The sequence below is a fragment of the Phoca vitulina genome, unplaced genomic scaffold, assembly GCF_004348235.1.
Source record: "Phoca vitulina isolate PV1807 unplaced genomic scaffold, GSC_HSeal_1.0 scaffold6, whole genome shotgun sequence".
NCBI lineage: Eukaryota > Metazoa > Chordata > Mammalia > Carnivora > Phocidae > Phoca > Phoca vitulina.
Window position 1 is genome coordinate 54,096,292 of NW_022589709.1, and position 26,994 is coordinate 54,123,285.

The 26,994-nt window shown below is 36.0% G+C and overlaps 1 protein-coding gene across 3 annotated transcripts in view; it reads right to left on the bottom strand.

The window, feature by feature from the left end:
- Nucleotides 1-26,994, bottom strand: part of FCHO2 (FCH and mu domain containing endocytic adaptor 2) — a 126,339-nt gene that overhangs the window by 13,726 nt on the left and 85,619 nt on the right. The window contains exons 14-23 of one of the 3 annotated variants that reach the window (XM_032404233.1): nt 26,616-26,627; nt 26,149-26,173; nt 23,927-23,969; nt 21,657-21,751; nt 17,334-17,437; nt 12,959-13,088; nt 11,350-11,409; nt 7,792-7,903; nt 4,307-4,462; nt 3,841-3,973 (exon numbers count right to left, since the gene is read on the bottom strand). In XM_032404233.1, the coding sequence (XP_032260124.1) occupies nt 3,841-3,973; nt 4,307-4,462; nt 7,792-7,903; nt 11,350-11,409; nt 12,959-13,088; nt 17,334-17,437; nt 21,657-21,751; nt 23,927-23,969; nt 26,149-26,173; nt 26,616-26,627 (870 nt within the window). The remainder of the gene's footprint in view (nt 1-3,840; nt 3,974-4,306; nt 4,463-7,791; nt 7,904-11,349; nt 11,410-12,958; nt 13,089-17,333; nt 17,438-21,656; nt 21,752-23,926; nt 23,970-26,148; nt 26,174-26,615; nt 26,628-26,994) is intronic. The other 2 variants (XM_032404234.1, XM_032404235.1) reach the window with 2 other exon arrangements.

A 26,994-nucleotide genomic window follows, 5' to 3' on the forward strand; every position in this document is an offset into this window, starting at 1 on the left:
GTGGCCTAATCTATGATCTATCCTGGAGAATGTTCCATGTGCACTTGAGAAAAATGTATATTCTGGCTTTTGGATGGAATGTTCTGTATATAGCTTTTAAGTCCATCCGGTCTAACATGTTATTTAAGAACAATGTTTCCTTACTGATATCTTGTCTAGATGATGTAAGTGGGGTATTACGTTCCCCTATTATACTGCTATCAATTTTTCCCTTTAGGTCTCTTAATATATGCTTTATATATATATTCAGGTGCTTCAATGCTGGGTGCATATATTACATCGTAGTGGTGGACTGACACCTTTATCACTATATAATGTCCTTCTTTGTCTCTTAATTCCTCTTATTTTAGAGTCCATTTTGTCTATTAACCTACCCCAGCTTTCTTTTGGTTTCTATTTGCATGGAACATCTCTTTCATCCCTTTAACTTTGGTCTTATATCTGAAGTGAGTCTCTTACAAGCAGCATATAGATGTTTTTATTATTTTTAATCCATTCAGCTATTCTGACTTCTGATTGGAGAATTTAGTCCATTTACAGATTATTGATAGCTATGTACTTATTGGCATGTTGTCAACTGTTTCCTGGCTGTTTCTATAGTTTGTCTCTGTTTCTTTCTTCTCTTGTGCTCTTCCTTTGTGGTTTGAGGACTTTATTTACTGGCATGCTTAAATTCCTTTCTCATTTTTTGTGTATCTACTATAGGTTTTTGCTTTGTAGTTACCCTGGGGCTTACATATAACAACCTATATTTAGAACTGTCTATTTTAAGTTGAGAACCACTGAAGTTTGAAGATATTCTAAAGCTCTACCTTATTTTTAGTCTCCCCCCACTGACATTTGATGTTTTTGATGTCACATTTTATCTTTATCTAGTGTATCCCTTAACTAATTACTGTATAGTTATTTTTACTATTTTTGTTTTTTAATCCTCATGCTACCTTTATAAGTAATTAATCCACTACACCTTTACCATATGCTTACCTTTGCCAGTGAGATTTATACTTACATTTGTTTTCTTATTAATTAGTGCCCTTTCTTTTCAGCTTAAAGTCTTTTTAACATTTCTTGTCAGGTTGGTTTAGTTGTAATGAACTTGTTTACCTTATGCTTATCTAGAAAACTCTTTCTCCTTCAATTCTAAATGCTAACTTTGCAGGGTAGAGTATTCTTGGTTGGAAGCTGTTTTCTTTCAGTACTTTGAATGTATCCTGCTGTCCCCTTTCTGGCCTGCAATGTTTGTGCTGAAAAACATGCTGACAGTCTTATGGGGGTGGGGGGTTCGGTTCCCCCTACATGTAACAAGTGGTTTTTCTCTTGCTACTTTTAAGACCTCTTTAACTTTTGGTATTTTAATTACAAAATGTCTTGGTGTAAGTCTCTTCGGGATCATCTAACTTGGAACCTTCTGGTCTTCCTGGATCTGGATGTCTGTTTCCTTCCCCAGGTTAGGAAAGTTTTCAGCTATTACTTCTTCAAATAAGTTCTTTGTGCTTTTCTCTACCCTCTCCTTCTGGAACACTTATAATGCAAATGTTAGTCTGCTTGATGTTGCCCCTTTAAGACCCTTGAGCTATCCTCACTTTTTTCATTCTTTTTGCTGCTCTGATTGGGTGAGTTCCACTGTCCTGTCTTCAGGTTCACTGATCCCTCCTTCTGCTCCATCTAGTCTGTTGTTGAACGCCTCTAGTTTCTCAGTCATGTATTGTATTTTTCAGCACTGTGACTTACATTTGATATTTGATACTTTCTTATATTTTCTATTTCTTTGTTAAAGTTCTTTGTCCATCCATTCTTATCCCAAGTTCAATGAGCATCTTTATGACCATTTCTTTGAGCTCTCTATCAGGCAAATTACTTACCTCCATTTCATTGAGGCTTTTTTCTGAGGTTTTATCTTGTTCTTTTATTAGAAACATTCTTTTGTTTCTTGATTTTGCTTGACTCTGTTTCTACGTATAAGATGAAATAGCCACCTCTCCCAGGCTTGAAGGAGTAGCCTCATGTAGATGAACCTTAACATCCAACCTTGCTAGCTGCTACTTGTCTCTTGACATTTCGTGATTATCCAAGCAGCTTGTTCTTTTTTAATAGCTCCCAATTGTTGAAGGTGTGCCAAGACCTGTCATTATCCCAAAGGAGGTAATCTCAGCACCTACACTGAGACTGATTGGAAGGAAGCCAAACCATCAGGCAGCAGCTTTTGAATAAAGCAAATATACACAGTCTTGTAAGACCACAAGCATAAGACCTGCTAGCCACCAGACCAGGCAATCTACAGGTATCTGCTAGGCAACAGCTGAAAAAACCAGGGCTCCAGACAAGTGTATAATCTCCTTCGTGGAGGATACCAGCAAGCTATAGCAAGACAGAGGGAGAGTGCAAAAATGACATTGTTCATTCATATATATATATATATATATATATATGGCACCTGCCAGCTTTCATAAGTTAGCACTAAAATGCTGCCCACTAGCTCCTCTATCCCTGGAGAGTATCCCTATAGGCCCCTGCCTCACTGGCTCACATTTTATGATTAGCAAATGAATCTCTTTCACATATAGTCTGGGTACCTTTTGAATGGCTGCCTCTGCCCTGGTCCCTAGGGTGAGTGAATTTCTGTGAGAGCCCTCTAAAAGCTGTTTCTCAGATCACTATAGCCCTGGGTATCAGGGGCATGAGCTCTGTTGCTTTCCAAAGCTAGATGTTCTGGGGGCTCTTCTCTCAGGTACAGGTCTTAAAAGTTGGGGTGCCTGATGTGCGGTAGGAACCTTTCACTCAGGAAGAAGCTCCAGGTATGTGAGTTCCCTTCTGATTGTAGACTGCAGTGCTGGAGGTGGGGTCTGTGGGGAGACTGGGTCTCAGCCTCTCCTGCATGCTTCCATGTGACCCTTTTCTTGTTTGCTAACGTGAAGGAACTGTTGAGGTAGTTTTCAGGTCTTTTTTAGAGGAAATTGTTCCAGATATAGCTGTAGATGTGGTGTATCCATAGAAGGAGGAGAGTTGAGGATCCTCCTATGTTGCCATTTTATACTACCTCTCCAACTCTGATTAGTTTTTTTTTTTAATCATCTTTTCTGCATTAGAATTCCTAACTGGTTATTTAAAATGCAACTAATTTTTGCATTAAACTCAACTTTACTAAAAGCTCTTATAGCAAATAGCTTTTCAGTTGATTCCCTTGGGTTTTTCAGGAATATAACATCACTTGTAAGTAATATCTGGGTTCTTCCTTCCAGTATTTATTACTGCTTACTTTATTCTCTTGTCTACCTGTTCTAACACCTCCAGAAAAATCTTATACCATTAACAAGCATAATATAGGTGTCTTTGCCATTCCAGACTTTAACTGCTTTATGTGTTTCATTATTAAGACTGATGTTGCTGGTCTTTTCAGGTTAAGGACAAATTCATGTATTTATATTTACTCAGTATTTTAATCAGGAATAGATGGTGAATTTGATCATCTGTTTCCTTTGGCTTAACAGATTTTATTTTGAAATATCTTTAGGGATGCCTGGGTGGCTCAGTCGGTTAAGGGTCTGCCTTCGGCTCAGGTCAGGATCCCAGGGTCCTGGGATGGAGTCCCACATCAGGGCTCCTTGCTTGGCAGGGAGGCTGCTTCTCCCTCTGCCGCTCCCCCTGCTTGTGCACACTCTCTCTCTGACAAATAAATAAATAAAAATCTTAAAAAAAAAAAAAAGATGCTAGCTTAAAGAAAGAAATATCCTTAATTCCTGGAATAAACCTCATTTGGCCATGACCTATTACTCATTTAATCTGTGAGATTCTATTTCTTAATATTTCAACTTAGGACTTTTATAAGGATAAGACACTCACCTGATACTTTAATACATCTACATTATAGTAAGAAGCAGCTGGATTTTGCTCTGATAGCTTCTTGAGGTAGATAGTAACAGCTTGCATGTTCATCCAAAAATCTTTTGTGTTAGAATCACACTGCGATGGATCACTGTATGCGTAAGAAATATTTTTGTTATTTTATCTGACTTGGCTTTATCCTTTGCCTCTGTATTGTCATTTGGTGACCTGGGAAAAACTAGGAGGAATAACCCAAAAGGAGGGAATACTAAAGTTAGGGGGATAAAGAACAGAACATAGCAGAAACTTCCTTGAACAATGAAATAATGGGAGGGAGAGAAGGATTTAACAACTACCACTATCCCCACCCAAGACACACACAGGCAGTAGAAGGCTGTATTGTCACCCAACTCAATTATTATTGCTTCAATAAAGAAGGAAAAGTTTTACAGGAATTTCACCTTCAAAACAAAAGTACACAAACCTGAACACAAGTTGTGCATTTGGAAGAATTTGCTCTAGTCTGCTGATATTTTTCACCCTGAAGCATAGCACAGCTGGAGATGGATTGCTAGTGAAGACCTTAATAATTCCACTTGGGAATGATATTGTCATGTCACCAGTGATCTTCACAATACACCTGAAATTAGGGAGTTGGAAAATTTTAAGTGGTATATATAAGGCATTTTAATATACACTTAAAACATACTTGGTTAAAAAGGACACATAAAATCTTTCATCATAATTAATTATATTGAAAAAAATTGATATTTAAAAAATGATGGTATGTGAAATGGCATACACATGTATCCTCATCTTTGCTTAGACTTAAACTCCAAACACAAATGCAAGCATAAAGATCATATTCCTTCACTTGTTTGTGGAAACCATCCCCTGGCTGTACTATAAGGACACTGCTTCCTTGGTAACACTATCCCCACTTGCAGCTTTTTTTCCCTGAAAAACCCCACAGAGTCCTGGGCCTGACAGTGGCAGTGGGAGATGTCTTCCTTGCTTCTCACTGCCCCTTCCAACTCTCTATTCCTACTTCCTTCCTAAAAACCTCCAGCCTCTTTTGTAACCCAAACCATCAAACTATACTACTTGGTATTCCATCCCTTTCAAGTTACCTTCAATACTCCCTTTAATTTTCCTGAAAATTTTAGTTCTTGGCCCACTGTCAGTCTGTCTCTGTACCACTACTCCTATCTTAATTTTTAGCAATTTCAACATCCACACAGATAATCCTCCTAATATTTTGGTCACCTAGTTCTCAGCCCCTTACCTCCATTGATCCTGTCTTCCAGACTACCTCAGACACACCACAGCCCCTCCATCATCTCAAGTTCAGCATCCCCACTCCTCTAACGGCCACTTCCTCTTTTCCTGGCTCATTCTGTCTAGTACCACATTTCCAACAAGTCTCCAACCTCCTCAAAGCTTCCACAATCCACTGTTCCTACTACCTTTTCACTCATTCCTTCAGATCCCCATTTCCTCATCTCTTGGGATTTCCTGGTCCATCACTATGCAATGCTACCTCTTCTCATACCTTCTTTCTCCTCCAACCTGCAATATTCCTTTCCCCTACCCGTAGCCATTGACTTTAAATTTTCCTAAGGAAATAAAATCAGGAAAGAACTTAACTCAGTCTCACAACTGCACTCCTACTTGACTCTGTATTCATACCTTCCCTCCTGTTTCAACAGATGATCAGTCTATGCACCTAAGGCCAATCTCACTGCTCCTGCATTGATGCTCATCTCCTTCTACATATCAAAGGACTTCACTCATGGAATTGTACCCTTTCCTGCAAGTTCAATTTTTTCCAAAAATAATGGATCTTTCCCATTAGTGTACAGACATGATAAAATGTATATCATCTTTAAAAAAATGAACTAAAATTAATAAAAACTTTCTCTGATTCTATCAATCATTTCTCTGCTGTTACCACTCCACCTCTCTCCTTCCACTTGGAGCAAAACATCTTGAAAGTTTTCTACACTTGCCCTTTTCAAATATAGTCATATTTGCATCATCTCCTACTCTTGAACTCCCTCCAAGCATGCTTTCATCTCCAGCACTCAACTAAAATCACTCTTGTAAATGTCACCAATGAGCTCCATAATGTCAAAGGTCCATTTTTCCTGACGTATCATCAGCATCAGTTATAGCTTCACACCATCCTTCACGAAAGGGTTTTAATTCACTTCATTTCTGGGACACTGCTCTACTGGTTCTCTCCTCACCTCTCTTGCTGCATGCTGTATCAAATTCCTTTACCAAATCACTGTCATCTTCCTATTTTCAAAACACTGAAGGGAGCCAGAGTTCTCATCAGATCTCTTCTGTATTCCCTGAGGCCTGTGGCTTTCAGGATTGCATACAAATTAATGACTACTAAATACTTTATCTCTCGCCTAAGATCTATTCCCTGAACTCCAGAATCATGTATTTAGTTGTTTTAATAAGTACTTTAAACTTACCAATCTCCTCCCTTACCAAATCTTGACAAACCCTTGTTTCAAAAGGAATTCAATATCGCATTATTACTCACGATTTCCTCAGCTAATAACCTTATATAAGCTGCCATCATCTCTCACCTGGACTGCTGTGGTTAACCTTCTCTCTCTGCTTGTACTCTGGCTCCTTCTAGTTTATTCTCCATATGGCAGCCACAGTGCTCCTTCAAAAACCTAAGTAACCTAATCATTTCTCTGCTCAAAAGCCTTCACTGGTTTCCCACCTTGCTCAAAATAAACTCCAAACTCACCATGGTCTACAATTCCCAACCTGATCTGGTCCCTCTAAGGACTTATCTTTGACTACTCCCTTGCTAATTCCAACTTAGTGACGTAATATTCTCTTTGCTGTTCATCGAATATGCCAAGCACGCTCTGCCCTCAGACATCTGCATGGTTTGCTCCATAATGTCTTTGAAACATCTTAAATTTAACATCAAAAAGGTTTTCTTTGGGGGCACCTGCGTGGCTCAGTCGTTAAGGGTCTGCCTTCAGCTCAGGTCATGATCTCAGGGTCCTGGGATCGAGCCCCGCATCGGGCTCCCTGCTCCGCGGGAAGCCTGCTTCTCCCTCTCCCACTCCCCCTGCTTGTGTTCCCTCTCTAGCTGTGTCTCTGTCAAATAAATACATAAAATCTTTTTTAAAAAAATGGTTCTCTCTGATCATTTTATCTAAAAAAAAAAAAAAAAAAAAAGTAGCCCTCTATTGTAATTTTGTCTCCTCTTACCCTAGTTTATTTTTCTTCATAGCATATGTATCAATACCACTCCCTTTCATGTTGTTCAACATGTAATTATCCATCAATTACTCAAGTGTGGAGGATACATCAATATAGAAAAAGTTCTCTAAAAGGTTTGCATTACCGTAAGAGAAAACTAATAAGCTGATTCTCGCATAATACAAGCTTATAACAGTGTCTTTCTTACACATAGTAAGCACTCAAATATTTGATGAATGTATGTATGTTGAATGAGTACGGTTATACATGAAAAGTAGGGGTGGTCATTCACCAAAACATTTTCTTAAAAGAAGGGGGTTAAACCGATTCCTTGACAAGAGTTTCATAAATGAGACATATATTCTAGGTCTCTCTGGCAAATATAACACTTTACCAAAGATATACATTAAAGATTCAGAGTTCTATCCCCTTCTCGTCAGCTGCCATCATCCTGCTCTACAGACATGTCAAACAACAGATGGGTTGTAATGGTCATAAACCTTGGGCAAGAATATAAATGAACTGGGGGGACAAAGCCATTAGTGATGATTATAGTGATTTTTTTTTTTAAAGACAATGGCTAAGTGACTATATTTGATAGCAAAAAAGGCAGGTAAATAAATAACAGAAAACTCTATTACAGAATCAAAATGTAACTCTGAAAATTTACCACTAGGCCCTCTCCCCACCAAACACATGCACACACACACACATCTTTTTAAAACTAACTTGGTGGGATCTGCTCCTTTAAAATAGGCATTAACAGATTCTGTGAGGGCAACTGCCACAGGTAAGGTGTCTTGATTTCCAAGGCTGACAGGGCTGGGACCTCGTGACACACCTAGAATACATACAATTCATTTGTTAAATCCTACATAAACACATTTATAAAATTTATCAAGACAGGTAAATTCACAATGTTAGCCTGTCACAAATGACTCTATTACTGGTTCCACTGATGGCTCATGTATAAATCTGGAGGTTAAGAAATAGAGCATAAAACACATCGGAACGTAATACAGAGGACAAAAAAAGTCAGGAAAACACATCACACTGACTTCTTTTAAATGAAATGACACTGAACACTGGGGTTAAGGAATATCAGAACCCTTCCCCTGAAGAACTAAAATCACTAAAACATTTCTTCACAACCCTTCAGATACTAAATTGTTTCAGGTTCTACCAATCACATACAGCAGGGCATTAAACTGGATTTTTGTATTTCAGCTACTTCTATACATCAGCTATTTCTAAATTATACACTACCGGGGCGCCTGGGTGGCTCAGTTGGTTAAGCGACTGCCTTCGGCTCAGGTCATGATCCTGGAGTCCCTGGATCGAGTCCCGCATCGGGCTCCCTGCTCGGCAGGGAGTCTGCTTCTCCCTCTGACCCTCCCCCCTCTCATGTACTCGCTCTCTCTCATTCTCTCTCTCTCAAATAAATAAATAAAATCTTTAAAAAAAAAAAATAAAAATAAATAAATTATACACTACCCATTATAATTCTTTTACTTCTTCTTTGTCTAATGCTTACATTTTATTTCCTTACCTTGATAAATGGGATTGTTTTTTTTATAACATTCCTGACATAAGGTATATTATCTAAGTAAATTTTATCTATATAAACATCAGGGTTTTGTTTGTTTTTTTTTTTTTAAAACTTCATTTATTTATTTGACAGAGAGAGACACAGTGAGAGAGGGAACACAGCAGGGGGAGTGGAAGAGAGAGAAGCAGGCTTCCCGCTGAGCAGAGAGCCTGATGCGGGGCTCCATCCCAGGACCCTGGGGATCATGACCTGAGCCGAAGGCAGACGCTTGACTGAGCCACCCAGGCACTCCTAAACATCAGTTTTTTTTAAAGAATAATAAAATGTAGGGGCGCCTGGGTGGCTCAGTCGTTAAGCCAGTAACATAAAAATCTCAACAAATCACAACAGCTACTATTTACTAACTCTAACGTGTCCAGCACTGAGCTAAGGTGGCATGAAAAAAATGCTGCCTTTTGGAACCAAAAGTAGTTTTCCAAAGCGGGAGCATACTTGGGGAATGAGGGATGGCTAGAAAGATGAGAGGGGAGGAGGATGTATCTAGAGAAATGTTTAAGGCCCAGATCACAGCATGGAGGACCTTTAATTTTATCCTTACGGCACTAAAAACCACTAAAAATGTCTAAGAGAAACATGGCTACATTTTTCATTTAGTAAGATCACTCTGAACACAGAGTGGATCCTGGAATGAAGAGAAAAATGTCTGTTGTCATGGATTCAATTTTGGATCAGGTGAGAGATGATTAAATGAAAGATAAGGAGGGGCGCCTGGGTGGTTCAGTCGTTAAGCGTCTGCCTTCGGCTCAGGTCATGATCCCGGGATCCTGTGATCGAGTCCCACATCGGGCTCCCTGCTCGGCAAGAAGCCTGCTTCTCCCTCTCCCACTCCCCCTGCTTGTGTTCCCTCTCTCGCTGTCTCCTCTCTGTCAAATAAATAAATAGTATCTTAAAAAATAAATAAATAAATAAATAAATAAATAAATGAAAGATAAGGGACTGATCAAGAGGCAGAAATTTCAGGTATGTGCATAAGAAAATGTTAAGTGAAAAAAAAAGACTAAGTATAGATTAACTGAATACAACTATGCAAACACATGCTTGTGCACTGGGAAAATTTCACTGTATGTCAATAAGTTCAGTGAACTTTAAAAAAAAATACATTGTTCTAGGGGTGCCTGGGTGGCTCAGGTGTTAAGCATCTGCCTTTGGCTCAGGTCATGATCTCAGGGTCCTGGGATCGAGCCCCGCATCGGGCTCCCTGCTCGGCAGGAAGCCTGCTTCTCCCTCTCCTACTCCCCCTGCTTGTGTTCCCTCTCTCTCTCTCTCTCTTTCAAATAAATAAATAAATAAAAATCTTTAAAAAAAAATACATTGTTCTAAACTAGAGGGTCACCAGAAATTCAGAAAAGTGTATTTTTCAGAGGAAGATAAAAGCTATTATACTTTTTTTACTAAACAAAACTATATTCTCAATTATGAATTCAATCTTTTCCCTTAAAACACCTACAACAAATGGATATTTACACAGTCATGGGTAACACTAATGTCTGCTCCTACTTTGACATAAAAAAATCAAAAGAAGGGGTGCCTGGGTGGCTCAGTCTTTGGGCGTCTGCTTTCAGCTCAGGTCATGATCCCAGAGTCCTGGGATCGAGCCCCACATTGGGCTCCCTGCTCGGTGGGAAGCCTGCTTCTCTCCCTCTCCCCCTGCTTGTGTTCTGCTCTCACTCTCTTTCTCTGTCAAATAAATAAAATCTTTAAAAAATAAATTCAAAAGAAACCTACATGTTGTTATTTTTAATTATCCAACTTGGGCATATAAAATGAGAATTCTTGAAATAGTCCCTGGAAATTGTTAAGCCCATTATTGAAATATTGGCAAGTAGAAAAAAATCACTGAACAGTAAGGGGAAAAAACTCAAAACCCACTTAACATCTTGGCATATCCCCTTGAGTATTTCCTATTCTTGTTTTCCTTTCAAAATCATATTGCATATGCATAGTTCAAAAAAAAGTTTGACATAGGAAATATGTAATCAAGTCCTTAAAATAGTATAGAAGTCTAAATTCATAATGTACTATTCAGAATAAATCATTTCTTAGAAATAAAAAATTCCCTGTATTCTTTAGAAGGATATCACGTATTCTAATTTTGGTGTCATTGTTCTATATTTAAACAACTGTATGTTTTGAAAATGCAGAGAGCTTATAAAATTGAAGTAAGAAGTATCTTCCTATAACAATCAATGGATAATTTTGTGGAATTCCTTTTGGCTCAGGATTAAAAAACACTCCCAATTATTTGCTTCATTTGTACCTCCAACCTCACCTCACAATATGGATGGCTTTCCTAGGACAGTCTTTGCTCTGGTAGTTGAGGTATTACCATTTTTTTAACTGACATAGTCTTTCTGCTTCTTTTCTAACCACTTTTTCTCTGGTTCTGACAACTTTAGCAATAAGATTTATGGACATTCTTTAATGCTGAGGAGGAAAGAAAAGCAAGGAGATGGAAGGCAATACAAAAATACTGTAGGTTTTTATAAGGGGGGAGCTGATATCAATAGATCCTGTACAGCAACTGGACATAATTAGTACAAAATCGAGAGTTAAACCTTAAGAGTTATTCTTGACTTCTGAGACAGCATACATCGCTGAAAAAGGAAAAATGAGGTAACAAAGTATTTTAGATACTTTAGGATCATTAGTCAACACATACGTTGCTTCTGATACAATACCTTGTGAAGTCTCACAGTGCTTTTCAATTTCAGAGAGTGTCCCAATCAAATTATCATCTTCTATCATATTTAAATAAAAGACAATATTGCAGGAAAAGAAAACATTTTCAAGAAGAATCAAAAACTTAAACATAATAAAAAAAAGTTAACTTTTATGGTAGATTTAAAGTGCCTTTGTTGTACAAAATCCACATTGTATCTTGCCTGCCAGTACCATCGTATCACCTCCCTGTGGTTCCCTTATTGCCGGCGCTGGCCCAAACTAAAAACAAGTATGTACCTAGTACCTACTCAATCAAAAACAGTTTCCATCACAAATTGAAATCCTTCTAAATAACCTAGGGAAAATGGAGAACTAAAGCAAATTTTGGTTACCCAGACCACCTGTCTAACTTTTAAAGGACCCTCTGTTTTTTATGACTAAAACAGTCTGCAAAAACCAAAATTAATAACACATATACAAAGAAAATATAAGAAGAAAGTGCTCAATACAGCAAATAGAAAAACTTACTAGATGTATTCTACCTGAAGTTAAAAGATAGGAAAAATGATATGCTCATAAAGGTGTATATAAAATAAGATGGTAACATCATGTTTGGACATGTAAAAATCAAAGAACTTTTAATCTTACGTTAGCCTATATTATGTCATTTTTACGATGGCCACACTTAAAAATGCACTTCTCCTTTCTGAGTTTTGACAAATCAAATTGGATATAATTAACTCTGCTTAAATACGGCTATTATTCTCAAACTTAGCATGCATCACAATCACCTGGAAGGCCTGTTTAAAAATTGCTAGCCCCACACCGAGTTTGGGATTTAAAAGGTCTCTGTTTCTAGTAAGTTCCCAGGTGATGCACACAGATGGTGTAGGTACAAGGATCACACGTGGAGCACTACTGAATTATGTTGAGTTAGTGTGCATCAGTGATTGGCATTATCAAAGATAAACTCATTACTACTTAGAAGCAGTGGCAGGGACAGTTCTAACTTTGATGAGAAGCTGTCACTCCCATAACACAGCAGCTTTAAGTGGCTTTGTGCTTTACTATACTAACAGTGGGTGAGAAATGTAGTAAGAATTTGTAGAAAAAATTAAAGATAGAAAAATGTCTTGAGCAAAATCTAGATGTAATAAAATATTGGATTTACTGGGTGGGATTTAGGTTTATACGCCTGCATCCTAACATCTACTTTTAGATCTTTATGATTTAAATTCTTGTAGAAATACTTATTAATTGCAAGCACAAAACTCCTTTAAGTTGAATCATTATTAAAATAAAAACTCCAAGGAATGCAAGTATCACTTCACATTAGAAAGGACTGCATAATATTTCGCCTTCAACTATTTATATTGGTCAGTAGTTTATAAATTTGATGCACTCTTAACAGTGCTAAAAAAAAAAAAAAAAAGGCTCCTATTCAAGTAACAGAAACTGTATAACAGAAAAGGAAAATGTGGCTAGTTTGATAACACCAGGTGTGTTTCCAAAATCCAAAATTTCTAATGTTAAATTAAATTCTTCATGAGCTCATTAAAAAACAAAATTCAGCTTGACCATACTTGGAATGCTAACTATCACATGTAATCTATGATAATCACTTACCTACTGTTGGAGTATTGGCAGCACTTAATGAAGCTGAAGATGAGATAGAGGAAGAACTTTCTGCCCGGGCTAAAGGAGCTGCAGGAGGTGGGCTAGTATTGGAAGTTACAGGTGGGCTGAATGGCCTGGGCTTAAAAACAAAAAGTTATTTACCAAAATGCTAAAACAGTTCTTCCTTATAAGAAAAGATTTTTAGGTATCAGGTAAGATAAATTTTAATATACTAAATCTAATTTATTGTTTCTTGTAACTAAAAATAGAAATGCCATAGGTCAAATCATTTTCAAGAGTAGATTAAAGGCTGAGAAGGCTATTTTAAAATAATGCTGTCAAGAGAACCTTTAAACAAAGAACATTTTCTCTATTTCAAAAAGTATGTTTAAGACAGATTCTCAGAAGTTAAATTGTAAGTTTAAACAGTATGAAGGCTTTTCATACATACTGCCAAACTGCTTCCCAAAAGGATTATTCACTTACTGTCTATAAATATAAGAGAATATTTCTCTGCACCCTTGTCAGCAATGAATGAGCATTAGAAGAAAAATAATTTTTAAATTGATAAAAATAAGATTGGCATTTTGCGCCTTTTATGAGTTGTCTTTGTTAGCTTTCTCTGATTTAGTTTCCTGAGGGCTTAGTATAACCTGAGCTTTCACTAATCCTTTGCTTTATTTGCTGCAAACCCTAAATCTTGCCTGCCCTTTATTTTCGGTGTTTACAAATGTGTCCATTTTCCCTTTATAATTCCTTACAATGCTTCCTCATTGAGACAGTTTACCCCATAAAAGAGGTTTGAGAAATCTTAATTCTACTGTGTTCCCACTTTTCTAAACATAAAAACAAATACAAAAAATAGAACTTCATTTCTTTTACCTGGGGAAATGGATTTTTCCCTTCCACATTCCTAAGTGTTCCAATAATAGATGAGCAACACTTCCTCAGGGATTTCATTTTTTAAAATAAGGCATGCTTACCTTATTTAAAAACAACCTTTTCCTGCTTATAAAAGTATTAAGTGAAAACAATACTTATTTAGTGCCTACTATGTGTCAGGCCATGGGTTAGGAACTACATACAAAGCAGTGAATAAAAAAAGATATTGTTCCTGTCCTCAATTATTTGAGGGACATGAAAAACAAATGGCAAAAACAAAACCCTTAATAAGCATTCATACACTAAAATTAGTCAACTCTTGATTCTATGAATATACATTTATAAAAATTAGATACCATCCAAAGTGTTTTATACTAAGTAAACCCCCACTCCCACAAATAACTTTATTAGTTCCAGAGAATGGCTTTTTGATGACTGATAATGATGACTAATAGACTGAAAAAATATAGTAAGGTGTAAAACTGCAGCTCCCTATATATACAGATGGAAGTAGTGCATGGCATGAGGCCAAACACATAGTAAATTCAACAGCTAATCTGAAACCTGCAAGCTTAGAAAAAAGTCTTGATCAACTACTGTGGGGGAAATTTCTCCTGTAGCAACATGGCCTTATGACCAATATCATGTCGCTACATTTTTATAATTTACAATTTAGAATGTGTACTTTATAATTTTTTATGAAAGGACAAAAACACCTATTTTTTCAAGTGGTTTTCCCTTATTTTAGAATGGCACTGTCCAGTATGGTAGCCACTAGCACTAGAAATGTGGCTAGTCCAAATTTGAGATGAGCTTTAAGTATAAAATGCACAGATTTTGAAGACTTAGCACACACAAACAGAAAAGATACTCTCACTCCTTATACTGATTACATTATAAAATGATTTTTTTTTTTAATGAGTAAAGTAAGTCAATTTCACTGTTTTTACTTTTTTAATGTGGCTACTAGAAAACTTTAATATATGTTGCTGCGTGGTACTTCTATTGAACAGCACTACTTAAAAACAGCAGTTCTTAAAATGCATCAGAAGCACTCAGAGGGCCACTTCACAGAACTTCTGATTTTCCTGGGGTAGAGCCAGAGAAACTGCATTTCTACCAAGATCCTAGGTGATGGTAATGCTGCTGCTGGTCTGGGGACCAAACTTTGAAAACAACTGCTCTAGAACAATGAGGCATTCCCTATCGAAATGTGAAAGGGTGTGATTATAGACCCTGTGAACATCTAGTCTCCCCAGAAAAGTGCACATACAAGCATGCAAGGAAAAGAGCACTCTGATGTACAGCTGGAGAGAATTCAAATCAGCATAACCTTTCTGGTGGGCAATACAGCAATAATCAAGAGTCTTAAAAATGTGCCTTTAGTTCATGAATTTTACTTTAAAATTTTTTACTAATAATGTATGCAAAGAAATAAAAGGATATTCATTAAGACATTGTTTATAATGAAATCATTAAGGCAATGCTGAATAATGAAAACTTGGAAATAAACTAAATGTCAAATAATCACATTTCTAAAAACCTTTGAAAATTTAATGCTGACAGACAGTGGTGTTGTAAGAGCATTTATGCTCTGCAGTCGTTTCAAAAGGTGCTCCTTGAAGCCCTCAGGGTGGTTTCTAGAAGGTTTGCAAGGCTAGGGCAGGGAATAAAGGGTGAAAGATTCAAGTAGAAATGTCCCACTTTTACTTATTTAATAGATTTGCAACTTAAGATCATTTGACAAAGGATTCTACCACTTGAAAGAAGTTTGAAATCTATTGAATAATTCATGAAATAGATATCCCCAAAATATTTTCAAGTGAAGAATAAAAAATATGTAAGGTATGACCTTTGATTTATCATTCACAGTTAACTTTTTTGAGCAATTACTTGCATTCCAAGCAACTCATTTAAGTCTCACACCACCTATTATCTTTATACCCATTTACCGATAAGGAAACAGAGACTCCAAATATATAACTTGGTTAATGTTGCTCAGGTAATTAGTCACTAATAAGCTGTGCTTTTTTAACAACTATGTTTTACTGCAAATGAATACCTAAGCACTCAAAAATTAATGAAAGGGTATAAGAAAAGAGGTTAAGTGGATATCTTTGGGTCATGAAATATGGAAGGGATTTTAATTTTCTGTTTTATCTATTTCCCAAATTTTACATGATCTCTTATAATCAGGAAAAAATCCCATGTTACTAAGAGGCAGTCATTTTTATATTACTCAAATAATCATCATCTCCTTGGCAGCCTGTACCTAGAGTCTTTGAGTTCACTTCCTTAGGTCTGTTTGTTAGGATAAAAGGAGAAAGATGTCACCATTTCAACACTTGGTGCTCCAGCCTTTTCATTTATTCATGAAACATCTCCTCACTATGTGACAGGCATTATGCAAAGTATGAGTTCGCCAAAGGTATAGTCCGGTGAAGGGGAACACACAAGGAAAGTATATACAATGGAATTTGTGCACCAGAAGAAATATGAGCAAAGTATAGGGGTATAAGGAAGAGAATGATTAAATCTACTTGGGGAAGAGTAATGATCAAAGAGGGCTTTAGCTAGACGATAGCTGGTTCTTAAAAAAAGAGACCAGTGTCCTACATAGACAGCTGAGGGACATTTTAGTAAAGGGAGCAAAATAAAACACGGATGCATAAAAGAACATGATGTGTTTGGTGGAACAGTGGAAAGTTTCAAAGGGCTGGAACATAGGTTGCATAGAGGAGAAACTTGGGCAGTTAGTCTGGTAATAACCTAGGTGTTGAGACAACTTGATAAAAAGCCTTGTACATTCAGCTAAAACATTGAACCACATGGATAATGGGGAACCACTGGAGACGTCTATCTGGGGAAAAAGGTTAAGCTTGACTTTTAGAAATATAACACTGGTAATTAGTGTAAAACATGAAGCAAAGTAGAAGAGATGAGAGGCAGGTGGTTTGGGAGAGCCTCACTCTGAATGTAACTTGTAGATTTTCTTTAATTATCTGACAACTTTTGTAGGCCAATACTTTTTTCCTGAAGCAACATGTACTTTGACAAGTCAGTTAAGTGACCTGAACAAACTCTAGTTTCTTTATGTATAAAACAAAGCTGGACTAGATTCCCTCCAGGATTCTCCTGCCAGTATATTTCTAAGCCCTAAGAACAGGCCACCATTTCTTCCTTAGTATTTGACTTAAAGCAGAGTTACATGAGTATTGCTTCTTAAATGTGAAAGAATGATTACTGAATGGTACTTTTATGTGCTAACTTTCTCAGGAATCTCCTTTCCTCCTAAGCAATGTATCAATCCATGTGTATGATCACTGAGATAATATGAGGGAGTAAAGGGAAATGTTGGATGGGAAACTTTTCTACTCTTTGAAGACTCAAGTAGATAATTCCAAGTGCTTAACTGTAAAGGGGCATATAGAAAAAATACCATTTGCATCTTAAATCAAACAGTTATAATTTAAAACAAACAAACAAACACCTGAGTACATACTATTTCATTAATCCCACTGAGTTTGCCTGAAGTAAGCTTTGGTCTGGAAGCAGGCCTTGGAGGTGGGACAATGGTGCCTACAGAAAGAGGAGTTGTGGGCCTGGCTGGTAAGGGGAAAAAGAGAATTTGAAGAAAATCATTAGTTTGTAGCAATCCTTACATAACGACATCCTATTATAGAGGAACTCTTAGGACTCAAAGCTCATTTTCAGGAGTTTTTAAATATATATATATAATTACAGATATTTGGTGAAATACTGGGAATCTATCAAATAGGCTTTTCTTGAAGCTAACAATATTCCTGGAAAAAAAACAAAAAACAAAAAACATTAACTTTTCAGTAGAACTGACACACATCAACTGTATTCCTATTTCAATTCTTTATACCCGTAAAAAAATAAAATCTGACAAATAAGCTAGTGAAAATAAACCAATTGAAGGCTAAGGTCTTTAGTTTATTGCCAGTCCATCTACTTACAGACAGTAATGTAAGACCAAGCCTTTGAAGTAACACCTTCGAAGTAGTAACATGAACTCTAAATAAAACACTTACCTTAATTAAAAGTCAAATTACAAGTTGAATTACATTGCAAAGTTTCTGGTGATAATTAGAAGTATTAAAAATATCTTATTTATGAAAAAAATTCCTCCAAATCACTATAATTTTTGGTAAGAAAACACCTTATAGAAATCCTATTAACATTCACTGCTCCTAAATCCTACATAAATTTAATGTTCACTGTTTTTCAACGCCATCTGCAAGTTTTGCCACTTTATAAATCAGACACTAACCTGAGTAGTCCTAATTAAAAATAACTCCATCTTGGTAGAAATTAATGAAATCCAAGTGTACCTCATCAAAAGTCACGAATGTATTAGCATAATCAAAACAAGAGTGAAGAATGGAAGCAAATACATTTAAATCATCTTTTTTCTTTTTTTTTTTTTTTTAAAGATTTTACTTATTTGTCAGAGAGGGGGAGAGAGGGGGAGCGGCAGGCAGAGAGAGAAGCAGGCTCCCTGCTGAGAAAGGAGCCTGACGAGGGACTCGATCCCAGGACCCTGGGATCATGACCTCAGCCGAAGGCAGATGCTTACCCGACTGAGCCACACAGGCATCCCTGTTTAAGTCATCTTTATTTTAAAGGATTTTCAAATCCCTTTGGTTCATTCTAAAAGGTGGGGCTGTAATTCAGACTGAAGAATATGGATGGGAAGAAATATAAATCATTACATTAAGTTTGCAGATGTGCAAAGTTAAAAATATATCAACAGGCCTCAGTATATCCATGGAAAAACAAACTGACGACCCATGGTCACTGATGAAGCAATGTAGGTGTGAAAGGAAGGAGAATGGAGGCAACAGGAAAGGTAGTCACAGAGGCGTGAAAGTCACAGCGTGAGGGGTATGGAATCATTTAGAAAGCATGTCCTAGGAAGGGATAATTAGATACAAGCACAGTTCAAGTTGCTTGAAGGAAACAACATAAAGCTGCCAAGAAACCATGTGTAGATTCTAAGGCTGCTGCCTTCTTCCAGCGAGCACCACTTCTTTCATGCTGCGCTCCTACTTTAAACAGTACACTGGAAGAAATGTGCACCAACCTGAGAACCGTAACACTTCCCTGTGCTATGACATACTGACTTTAAAGATAGGCTCATTATCAATGAAAACAGCACTGACTGATATCCAAGTTATTTCAAGCTTGTGAGAGCTTAACATCATAGAGACCTGTATACCTGAGCTTCATTACTGACAAATGGCCTGTCCTTTAAATGACAGTAAGATTGACTCCAAACAAACCTAGCCTGGTAGAACTGTTAAAGTTCAGCTCTTTCAAATAATCACAATTTGCTTTTTCAAATTCCAAATACATGCTGCTTTCAAGTAAAGACTCAATTACTATACACTCAAACAAATTATTGGGAGACAAAGAGTTTCTGTTGCACTCTTCAAGTTCCTTAAGCTGAAGGAGGGGAAAGCAGTTGAAAACCAGAAGCAACAGGAAAATTCTTGAACAAAAGCATGAATCTACATGGCCAAATAGTTTTCTTGTTTCAGGTTAATGTTATTTTAATCACTCAAAACTAGAAAAATGTAGTAATACATTTTTTAAACAAAAACCTGAGCCCAAATTTTCTATTAACTGAGGAAAATAAGTACGTGCATTAAGAAACTTAAAAAACATATGAGTAAAACTGAAGGTCCAAAATATATAAAGCCATTAATTATTTCTGTTTTCTGAGAGGAGCAAAAGGTATCTCTAACAGTTGGTAAAAGTCTAAACACTGATATATAAATAAAACCCTCCTATGAGAAGTCTTACTGTAGACCATTTCTTCTGTTCATGAATTAACTGAGCACTCGTAATCTGCAAAAATCCCTTAAAATTATCTTTTGAAAAATATTAGACTAGTTTTTTATATTAATTCCAACACTAGATTTTATCTACCACTAGCCAGTCATGCACTTTGCTAACACAGCACTATCACCTTTTCACCTTGTCAAATCTTTTGAGATTTTTACCATCATCACTTTTCAACATGACTAACATTCTTGGAAAGGTAAAATAATTTGACATCATTTTTCAGACTGTATAGGAAGGTAAAAATGCATACAAAAGTGAACTTAAAACATGTATTAACCTTTTGTTACTTTTTATTTCATAGCTACTACACATCAAATGGCCACTGAACAAAAATGAACCATTTTTAACCTGAAGTTAAAAGTGATAGGGGTGAAACATACTTGAGACAGTCAGCAAGAGGAAAAGCAAGAACTTTTTTGAAAAGGAAGAGACAGTGCTGAAAAAGAGTAAGAAACTATGGGCAGAGTTAGGAAGAAATTTCTATATAACTAAAGCCTCTGTGATACCAATGTGGAAAATTTTTATTCAGTATTTTGAAAAAATAATTTTAAATATATTAACAAAATTGAAAAACATACTTAGAACGATCTTCATTCTAAATACAAAACATCATTCTGACATTTTCACTAAACAAAAAAGAGACTGTAATGACAACTTCAGTTTTTCCTGTATACTTACTTTTCTTATACAATCTATTAGGTTTAGTTTTATAAAACTAAATAATAATATGCCTATTGAGGAAGGCTATAATGCCACTTCAGATTATGTTCAACAATCTTTCATTGTTTCTTGCTGTTTTACAAGTATTAAATATAGATCACTGCTCCTTCAAAATTCCAAATTGGAGTTAAGGTTGCCTAACATCCATTTATAATTTCTTTTAAAAATTGGTTTATGAACAATCTAATTTTAAATACCGGTGTTTACTTTATTAATAGTAAAATGTTTTGGAATGGCTTATAGTTTAGTTAATATGTCAGAGTGCAATGAACAGAATGAAGACTTTAAAATTGGTAAGATCCAGGTTTGAATCAATGCCTCATCATTTCCTATGAAATGATCTCAGAGAAGTTCCTGATCATCTCTGAGCTTTACTTTTTTTTTAATCTACAAACAGGGACATTAAAATGGACTTCATGGAGCAGTTAATGAAGTGAAACTAAACAGAGTGTGTGTAACTCCTAGCAGAGCAACGTGGCATGAACTCGATCAATTCAAGTTCTCTCCTCACCATTCCATCACTCTCCTAACCCCAAATACTGAACAGCATTCATGAAATCCCAGAGAAGGCTGAAGACCAACTTAAAGTGAATTTATTTTCTTGCTTTGAACAAGCAGTGGTTTTATTAAACAAGCATTTTGATGCCTACTTGGATTGTTGGCTAGTGGGATTTTATATTTTGAAGAAAAGAGAAAATGAACATATTCTTGCCAAAACAACAACTAAAAAGCATTCATCAAGTTCTTTGACACATTGCTTGGGAAGTGCTAAAGCCTTTCTGGAAAGCAGTTTGGCAATAAATATCAATGGGTATATCTTGAGACTCAAAACGTTGTACTGATAAATTATAAGGGTATTACGAAACGTACACAAAATTCTATCCATGGATTTTCATAATACTAGAAAACTGGATGCAACTCAAATGTCTGGTAAGAAAAGACTGATAACACTAATGCACATCTATGCAGTGGAATTATCTAAGAACAGTGAGAATTATTTGGGCACTGATAAGGGAATGATGCATAGAAATACATAAATTAAAAAAAATTGGTGTTTCATAAATTTTTGTTTAAGCCATAGGTCCTTCAGCTAACAAAACCAGTATAAAATCACTTTATCTGGCAATATGAGAGGGTAAGTTAAGAATATTTTTTATCACTAAGTATAACACAAAAGTGACTAATGAATTCCTCAGTTTAAATATATATATACACATACACACACACACATTACCTGATGATGATGACGAAGTTAGTGAAGTTGAAGAAGATGAATCAAGAGATGGTCCAAACAGGGGATCCCAAGCAAGTAAATCACTGGTCCCTTTCCTGCCATAACATTTTACAAATAAAGATTTTAACAAAGGAATATTTTATTAGTATAAAATTTAGTCACTTTTATCTCACAGAATTGTAATAGCTAAATATATAGCATTTAAAAGTTGGATATTCTGCCAATGGAATATGTGAAGAAACTTAACAAATACCGGTTTAAATTAAAATTTTTTTTTAACTACTATAAGCAGAACTTCTAGTAACATTATGTAGGAGGCAGTAGAGAAGATAATGGGCACCAATCACACCTTCTTATACTGTGTTTCGGGCTGTAAGAATAGAAATCATTTCAGCTTTACAATGAAGAAAAGCAGCCCACTGGAGTCTAAATGAGCTGCCCAAGGACACAAAGGTACTTAATTCTATAGTAGTGTCAGGTCTGTTCATTCACACCTAGCACCAAATCATGCACAGGAAATCAGGCAGAAATTTTATAAGGTCAGAGTTAAGTACTTTTAAAAAAATCTTTTACCCTTTCCTTCATCTTTGAAATTGGCAAGTACAGAAGTAAGCCCAACAGCTTGACATAAATTTCAAAGGTCTGGTTACTATAGTAGATCATGCAAGGGCAGGACTTCTCCCTAGACAATCCACAGCCTGGGCCACTGAGGCAGTCTAGTGAAATGTTTGGATCATGCATGTCTTTTTACGAGAGGTCATCAAGACGATGGACAAAATCATCAAGAGCATCAACTTTCAAGTTTCAAACAACTCAACATGCTGTATAACCAAAGATTTCCCACCAATGACCCCTTGAAATCCACCGGACTAATTTCTCTCAGGATTCAACTTCCAGCTCTTTACTTTAATAAAAGCTTTTATATGAATGTTTCTCTTTTTCATTTTAGTCGTACGCCTTTTAAGATGTCTAACCTCTAAAATCCTGAAGTACCTGAACTTTGCCACCACCTCTTAAATTACTTCCAGCTTTACTGAGCTATGACTGACAAGTAAAAATTATATATATTTAAGGTGTTAAAAAGATTAATCCCGTTAAAACAATATTTTAATGTATCAAACTGCCATTATTTAATACAGTGTTTTTAAATCTTAGAAAACAGGCTCATTACAATGAAAATGGTACAATTATCTATAAGCACATATCTAGTATCTCAACATGCACCTACATGGAAGCACACTACATCCTGTATATAAAACGTAGAATCACAACTGCATAAATTACTAAAAACAAAATTTTTAAAACACTGAACTTACCTTTAAAAATGATAAATGAATACCATCACTGTGCTCAATTAGTGCCTAGTTTTCAAAGTATCAAATTATCTTAAGCTATCCATTTAATGAAGCCTATACTTTTACTTATGCAAAAAAGAAATTAAAAGAATGTATTCTTATTGACAGATACTGAAATGAAAAAGGACCCATGAAACACTGGCTTAAAACATTTTTTTCTTTTTAAAAAGAGCTAGCAACATGTTTTCTAGCCTTTTTAACTTAATTGAGACACTTCGTTGTTTTGAAGTTCATGAAAAGGACAATCTACTTTACACAGTCACAGCCAAAACTGAAGGAAGAAAGTGAGAAAATTTCCATGAGAATAACTAGTTGAAATACAGACATGAACAAACTTGGGACATTAGCCTTTATTTAGAAGCAGTGAAGCCACCAAGGCCATTTATAAGGATTTTAAAAAAATTATAGTGTCAAATGAGAATTTAAAACAGCTAGAAACTCCACAGAGTGTTTCACAGCTTAGAAAAGAGGATGATTACCAACACTCAAACTGAAACTGCAAAGATAATAAAACTCTAGGAAAAAAGGACAAAAGAATATTTAATTCTAAACACAGCAAAGGGGTAAGGATGAACAGGTAGAGGACAAAGGTTTTTTAGTACAGTTGAACTATTCTGTATGACACCATAATGGTAGAGACACATGTCCTTACCCATTTGTCAAAACTCATAGGATACATAAGAACAAGAGTGGATCCTAATGTAAACCACGGTGACAATGATGTGTCAGTGTAGGTTCATCAGTTCTAACAAATGTGTTACTCTAGTGGGGGATTCTGCTAGTGAAGGAGGCTGGGCATATATGGGGGCAGAGAATATATATGCAAAACCTCTGTAGCTTCCCCTCAATTTTGCTATGAACCTAAAACTGCTATGAATAGTCTATTTAAAAATAAAATATAACTATGAAACTTACTCATTGGATGCAGCACACGGCTTTGATTTTGTTAGCTCTTCACCTAATTAAAAAAATCGAAATATGAAAAAATTCATAATCTGAGTAATATTTAAATGTTAAGAGAAACATTATATGCATAACTCATTACTATGAACAATTTTAAAATCGTGGAATTGGTAACAGTTTTTTAAATTATGAAGAAAAGGAAAATAAGACTTTTTTTTTAAGATTTTATTTATTTGTTTGACAGAGAGAGACACAGCGAGAGAGGGAATTTAGAGGGAGTGGGAGAGGGAGAAGCAGGCTTCCTGCCGAGCAGGGAGCCCAATGCAGGGCTCGATCCCAGGACCCTGGGATCATGACCTGAGCTGAACAAAGGCAGACGCCTAATGACTGAGCCACCCAGACGCCCCAGGAAAATAAGACTTCAACAAGTTTTCTAACATGCTAACAATATCATCTAAGAATATCAAAATAATAGCTGAATTTCTGCTATGTCCTCATTTCTTCTAACATCTTTGGTAAGAAATTACTTAGGTCAATGAAACTATCATATTCATGAAAATAAAACTGCTGTTCAGATCACTGAAATATGGGCTAGAACTATAAAAGTTAGAACATACGTTGAAATACGTAAGTATTACTCAAGAATTATAGTTGATGAATCATGAAAGCATTTTTCAAGTTCTAAGAATATTGATTATTATGTTGACCAAAAATAGTTATTCTTGAAGGATATCTTGAAAAATTAAAATTTTTATAGGAACCTAGAGCAACAGTCTTGATAAGATAGGCTGTTTTGCTCCCTTTTGCACTGGTAATGTGAATCATTTCATTAGCAACTGTACAAAAGTAAAGAGACTCAGTAATGTGCAAAAGTCATGTCAGTTCATAAGCAAATTTCCCTGCACCTTAATGTCTTAGATCACTAACCAATAGCTGATGAATGAAAATACAGCAACATGGATAAGTGCAGCAAACTATGAGGAATACCACTCTGTACGTGATGTCCCTTCCTACTACACTGTCCCACATTGAGCTCAGTTTGGCCCTCTGTTTGGCCCCAAAGTACCTACTGTGCTGTTCTCCTCCATGTTTCTGCAATTTGCCCTTTCGTAAGTAACTGCATAAAAGCAGTCCACTTTTATCCTCATTTTCCTGGCATCCCTATATCAATAAGCTACTCACCATTTTTTTTTTTAAACTAAAATCTTACTTTTAGTTTGGTATTTATTATGCATTTAATAAGTCTTGTCAATTGTGCTAGAATTTTTTTAAAAATTTTGATTTGAAGGAGAGAGCGTGAACTGAAGGGGGGGGGGCAGGGATGGGAAGAGGAAGAGGGAGAAGCAGGTTCCCCACCGAGCAGGGAGGCCAACCTGGGGCTTGATCTCAGGATGCCGGGATCATGACCTGAGCCAAAGGCAGATGCTTAACCGACTGAGCCACCCAGGTATCCCTAATTGTTATGGGTAGAATTTTTAATAGGATTGATGTTATGATTTTTATTAAGCCTTATGTTTACAAAATTGCATAACTTTTGAGTAGGCTGCCTCAACTCTACTTTTTCCCCTCTTCGATATTTTTAATGATGATGCTGCAGAAGATGCCAGCTCCCACCCCCCAATTTTTTAGTATAATTAAGTTACTATACTAAAAACCATACAATACAAATTGCAATTATGATATGACTTATAAGTAAGTAAAGCTAAAACTTACTCATCTCATAATGCCTTCTGGTTCATGAGGCAGAGTTATGCCAGTTAAACAGTTTTAACATTGTTATCTTTGGCTTTGTTGATTTCTGAAAAATGTTGTAGCCAAGTATTAAACTTTAAGGCATGTCTAAATGCTAAAAGAAATAATATACCTAAGTTGTATTCTGTTTAAAGTTAGTATCCTTCTAGTCTGTTGTTAACAGTTGTGATGAGAACAAACCATTTATTTCTCTAACTACATATGTAAGGCTACAATAAGCTTAGCAAACTGCCTAATAAAATTTTTTAAAGATTTTATTTATTTATCTGACAGAGAGAGAGTGCGCACAAGCAGGGGGGAGCAGCAGAGGGAGAGGGAGAAGCAGGCTCCCCAGCGAGCAGGGAGTCCGACATGACGCGATCACAGGACCCTGGATCATGACCTGAGCTGAAGGCAGACACTTAACCAAATGAGCCACCCAGGCGCCCCTGCCTGATAAATTTTAATAGACATAAAATAACCAATTCAAATGTCAAACTTACTAGATGAATTCCGATTCATCTGCACCTAAAACAGAAATGCAAACACTACGTGTCATTAAACAAATAATTTGGTAATGAAATACTTGGTAAAAAAAAAAAAAATTTTTTTAATATATTTTTAATTTTTTTAAGTAGGTTCCACGCCCAACACGGTGTTTGAACTCACAATGCTAAGATCAAGAGTTGCATGCTCTAACAGATTGAGCCAGCCAGGTTCATACTTCATAAAATGTTAATGGGCATCCAATTTTAAGTTGTTTTTAGTATATCTACTCAATTATAAACTACATTAAAAAAAACTTTCAGTGTTTTATAGTAAAAGATTATCAAAATGTTAGTACCTACAGCAAGATACTGTGATCTGCTAGTTTAAAAAATTTAAAACAAGTACTTTGAAAATCAACGTTCAAACATTAAAAGGATTTTTTTTTAAGTCAGTAGGTAAAAATATAAAATCTTGTACTTACTGGGCTGTGTCTCTAGTTGTACATGGAAAGAAAAAGACATAGTGTACATTTTAGAATTTAAAATATCTTATTTTCTTAGTCTCATAATTTGTCTATTCACTTCTGAATCATACCTAAAGTCTATACACCTTAAAACACATGCAGAACATTGTTAGGGTAAGGGACATGAGCTAGATAAGCAAACTGGCCAGCAAAATATACTCAAACTATCCTCTTTTCTTTTTTTTTTTTAATTTTTTTTATTATGTTAATTCCCCATACATTACATCATTAGTTTTAGATATAGTGTTCCATGATTCATTGTTTGTGCATAACACCCAGTGCTCCATGCAGAACGTGCCCTCCTCAATACCCATCACCAGGCTAACCCATCCTCCCA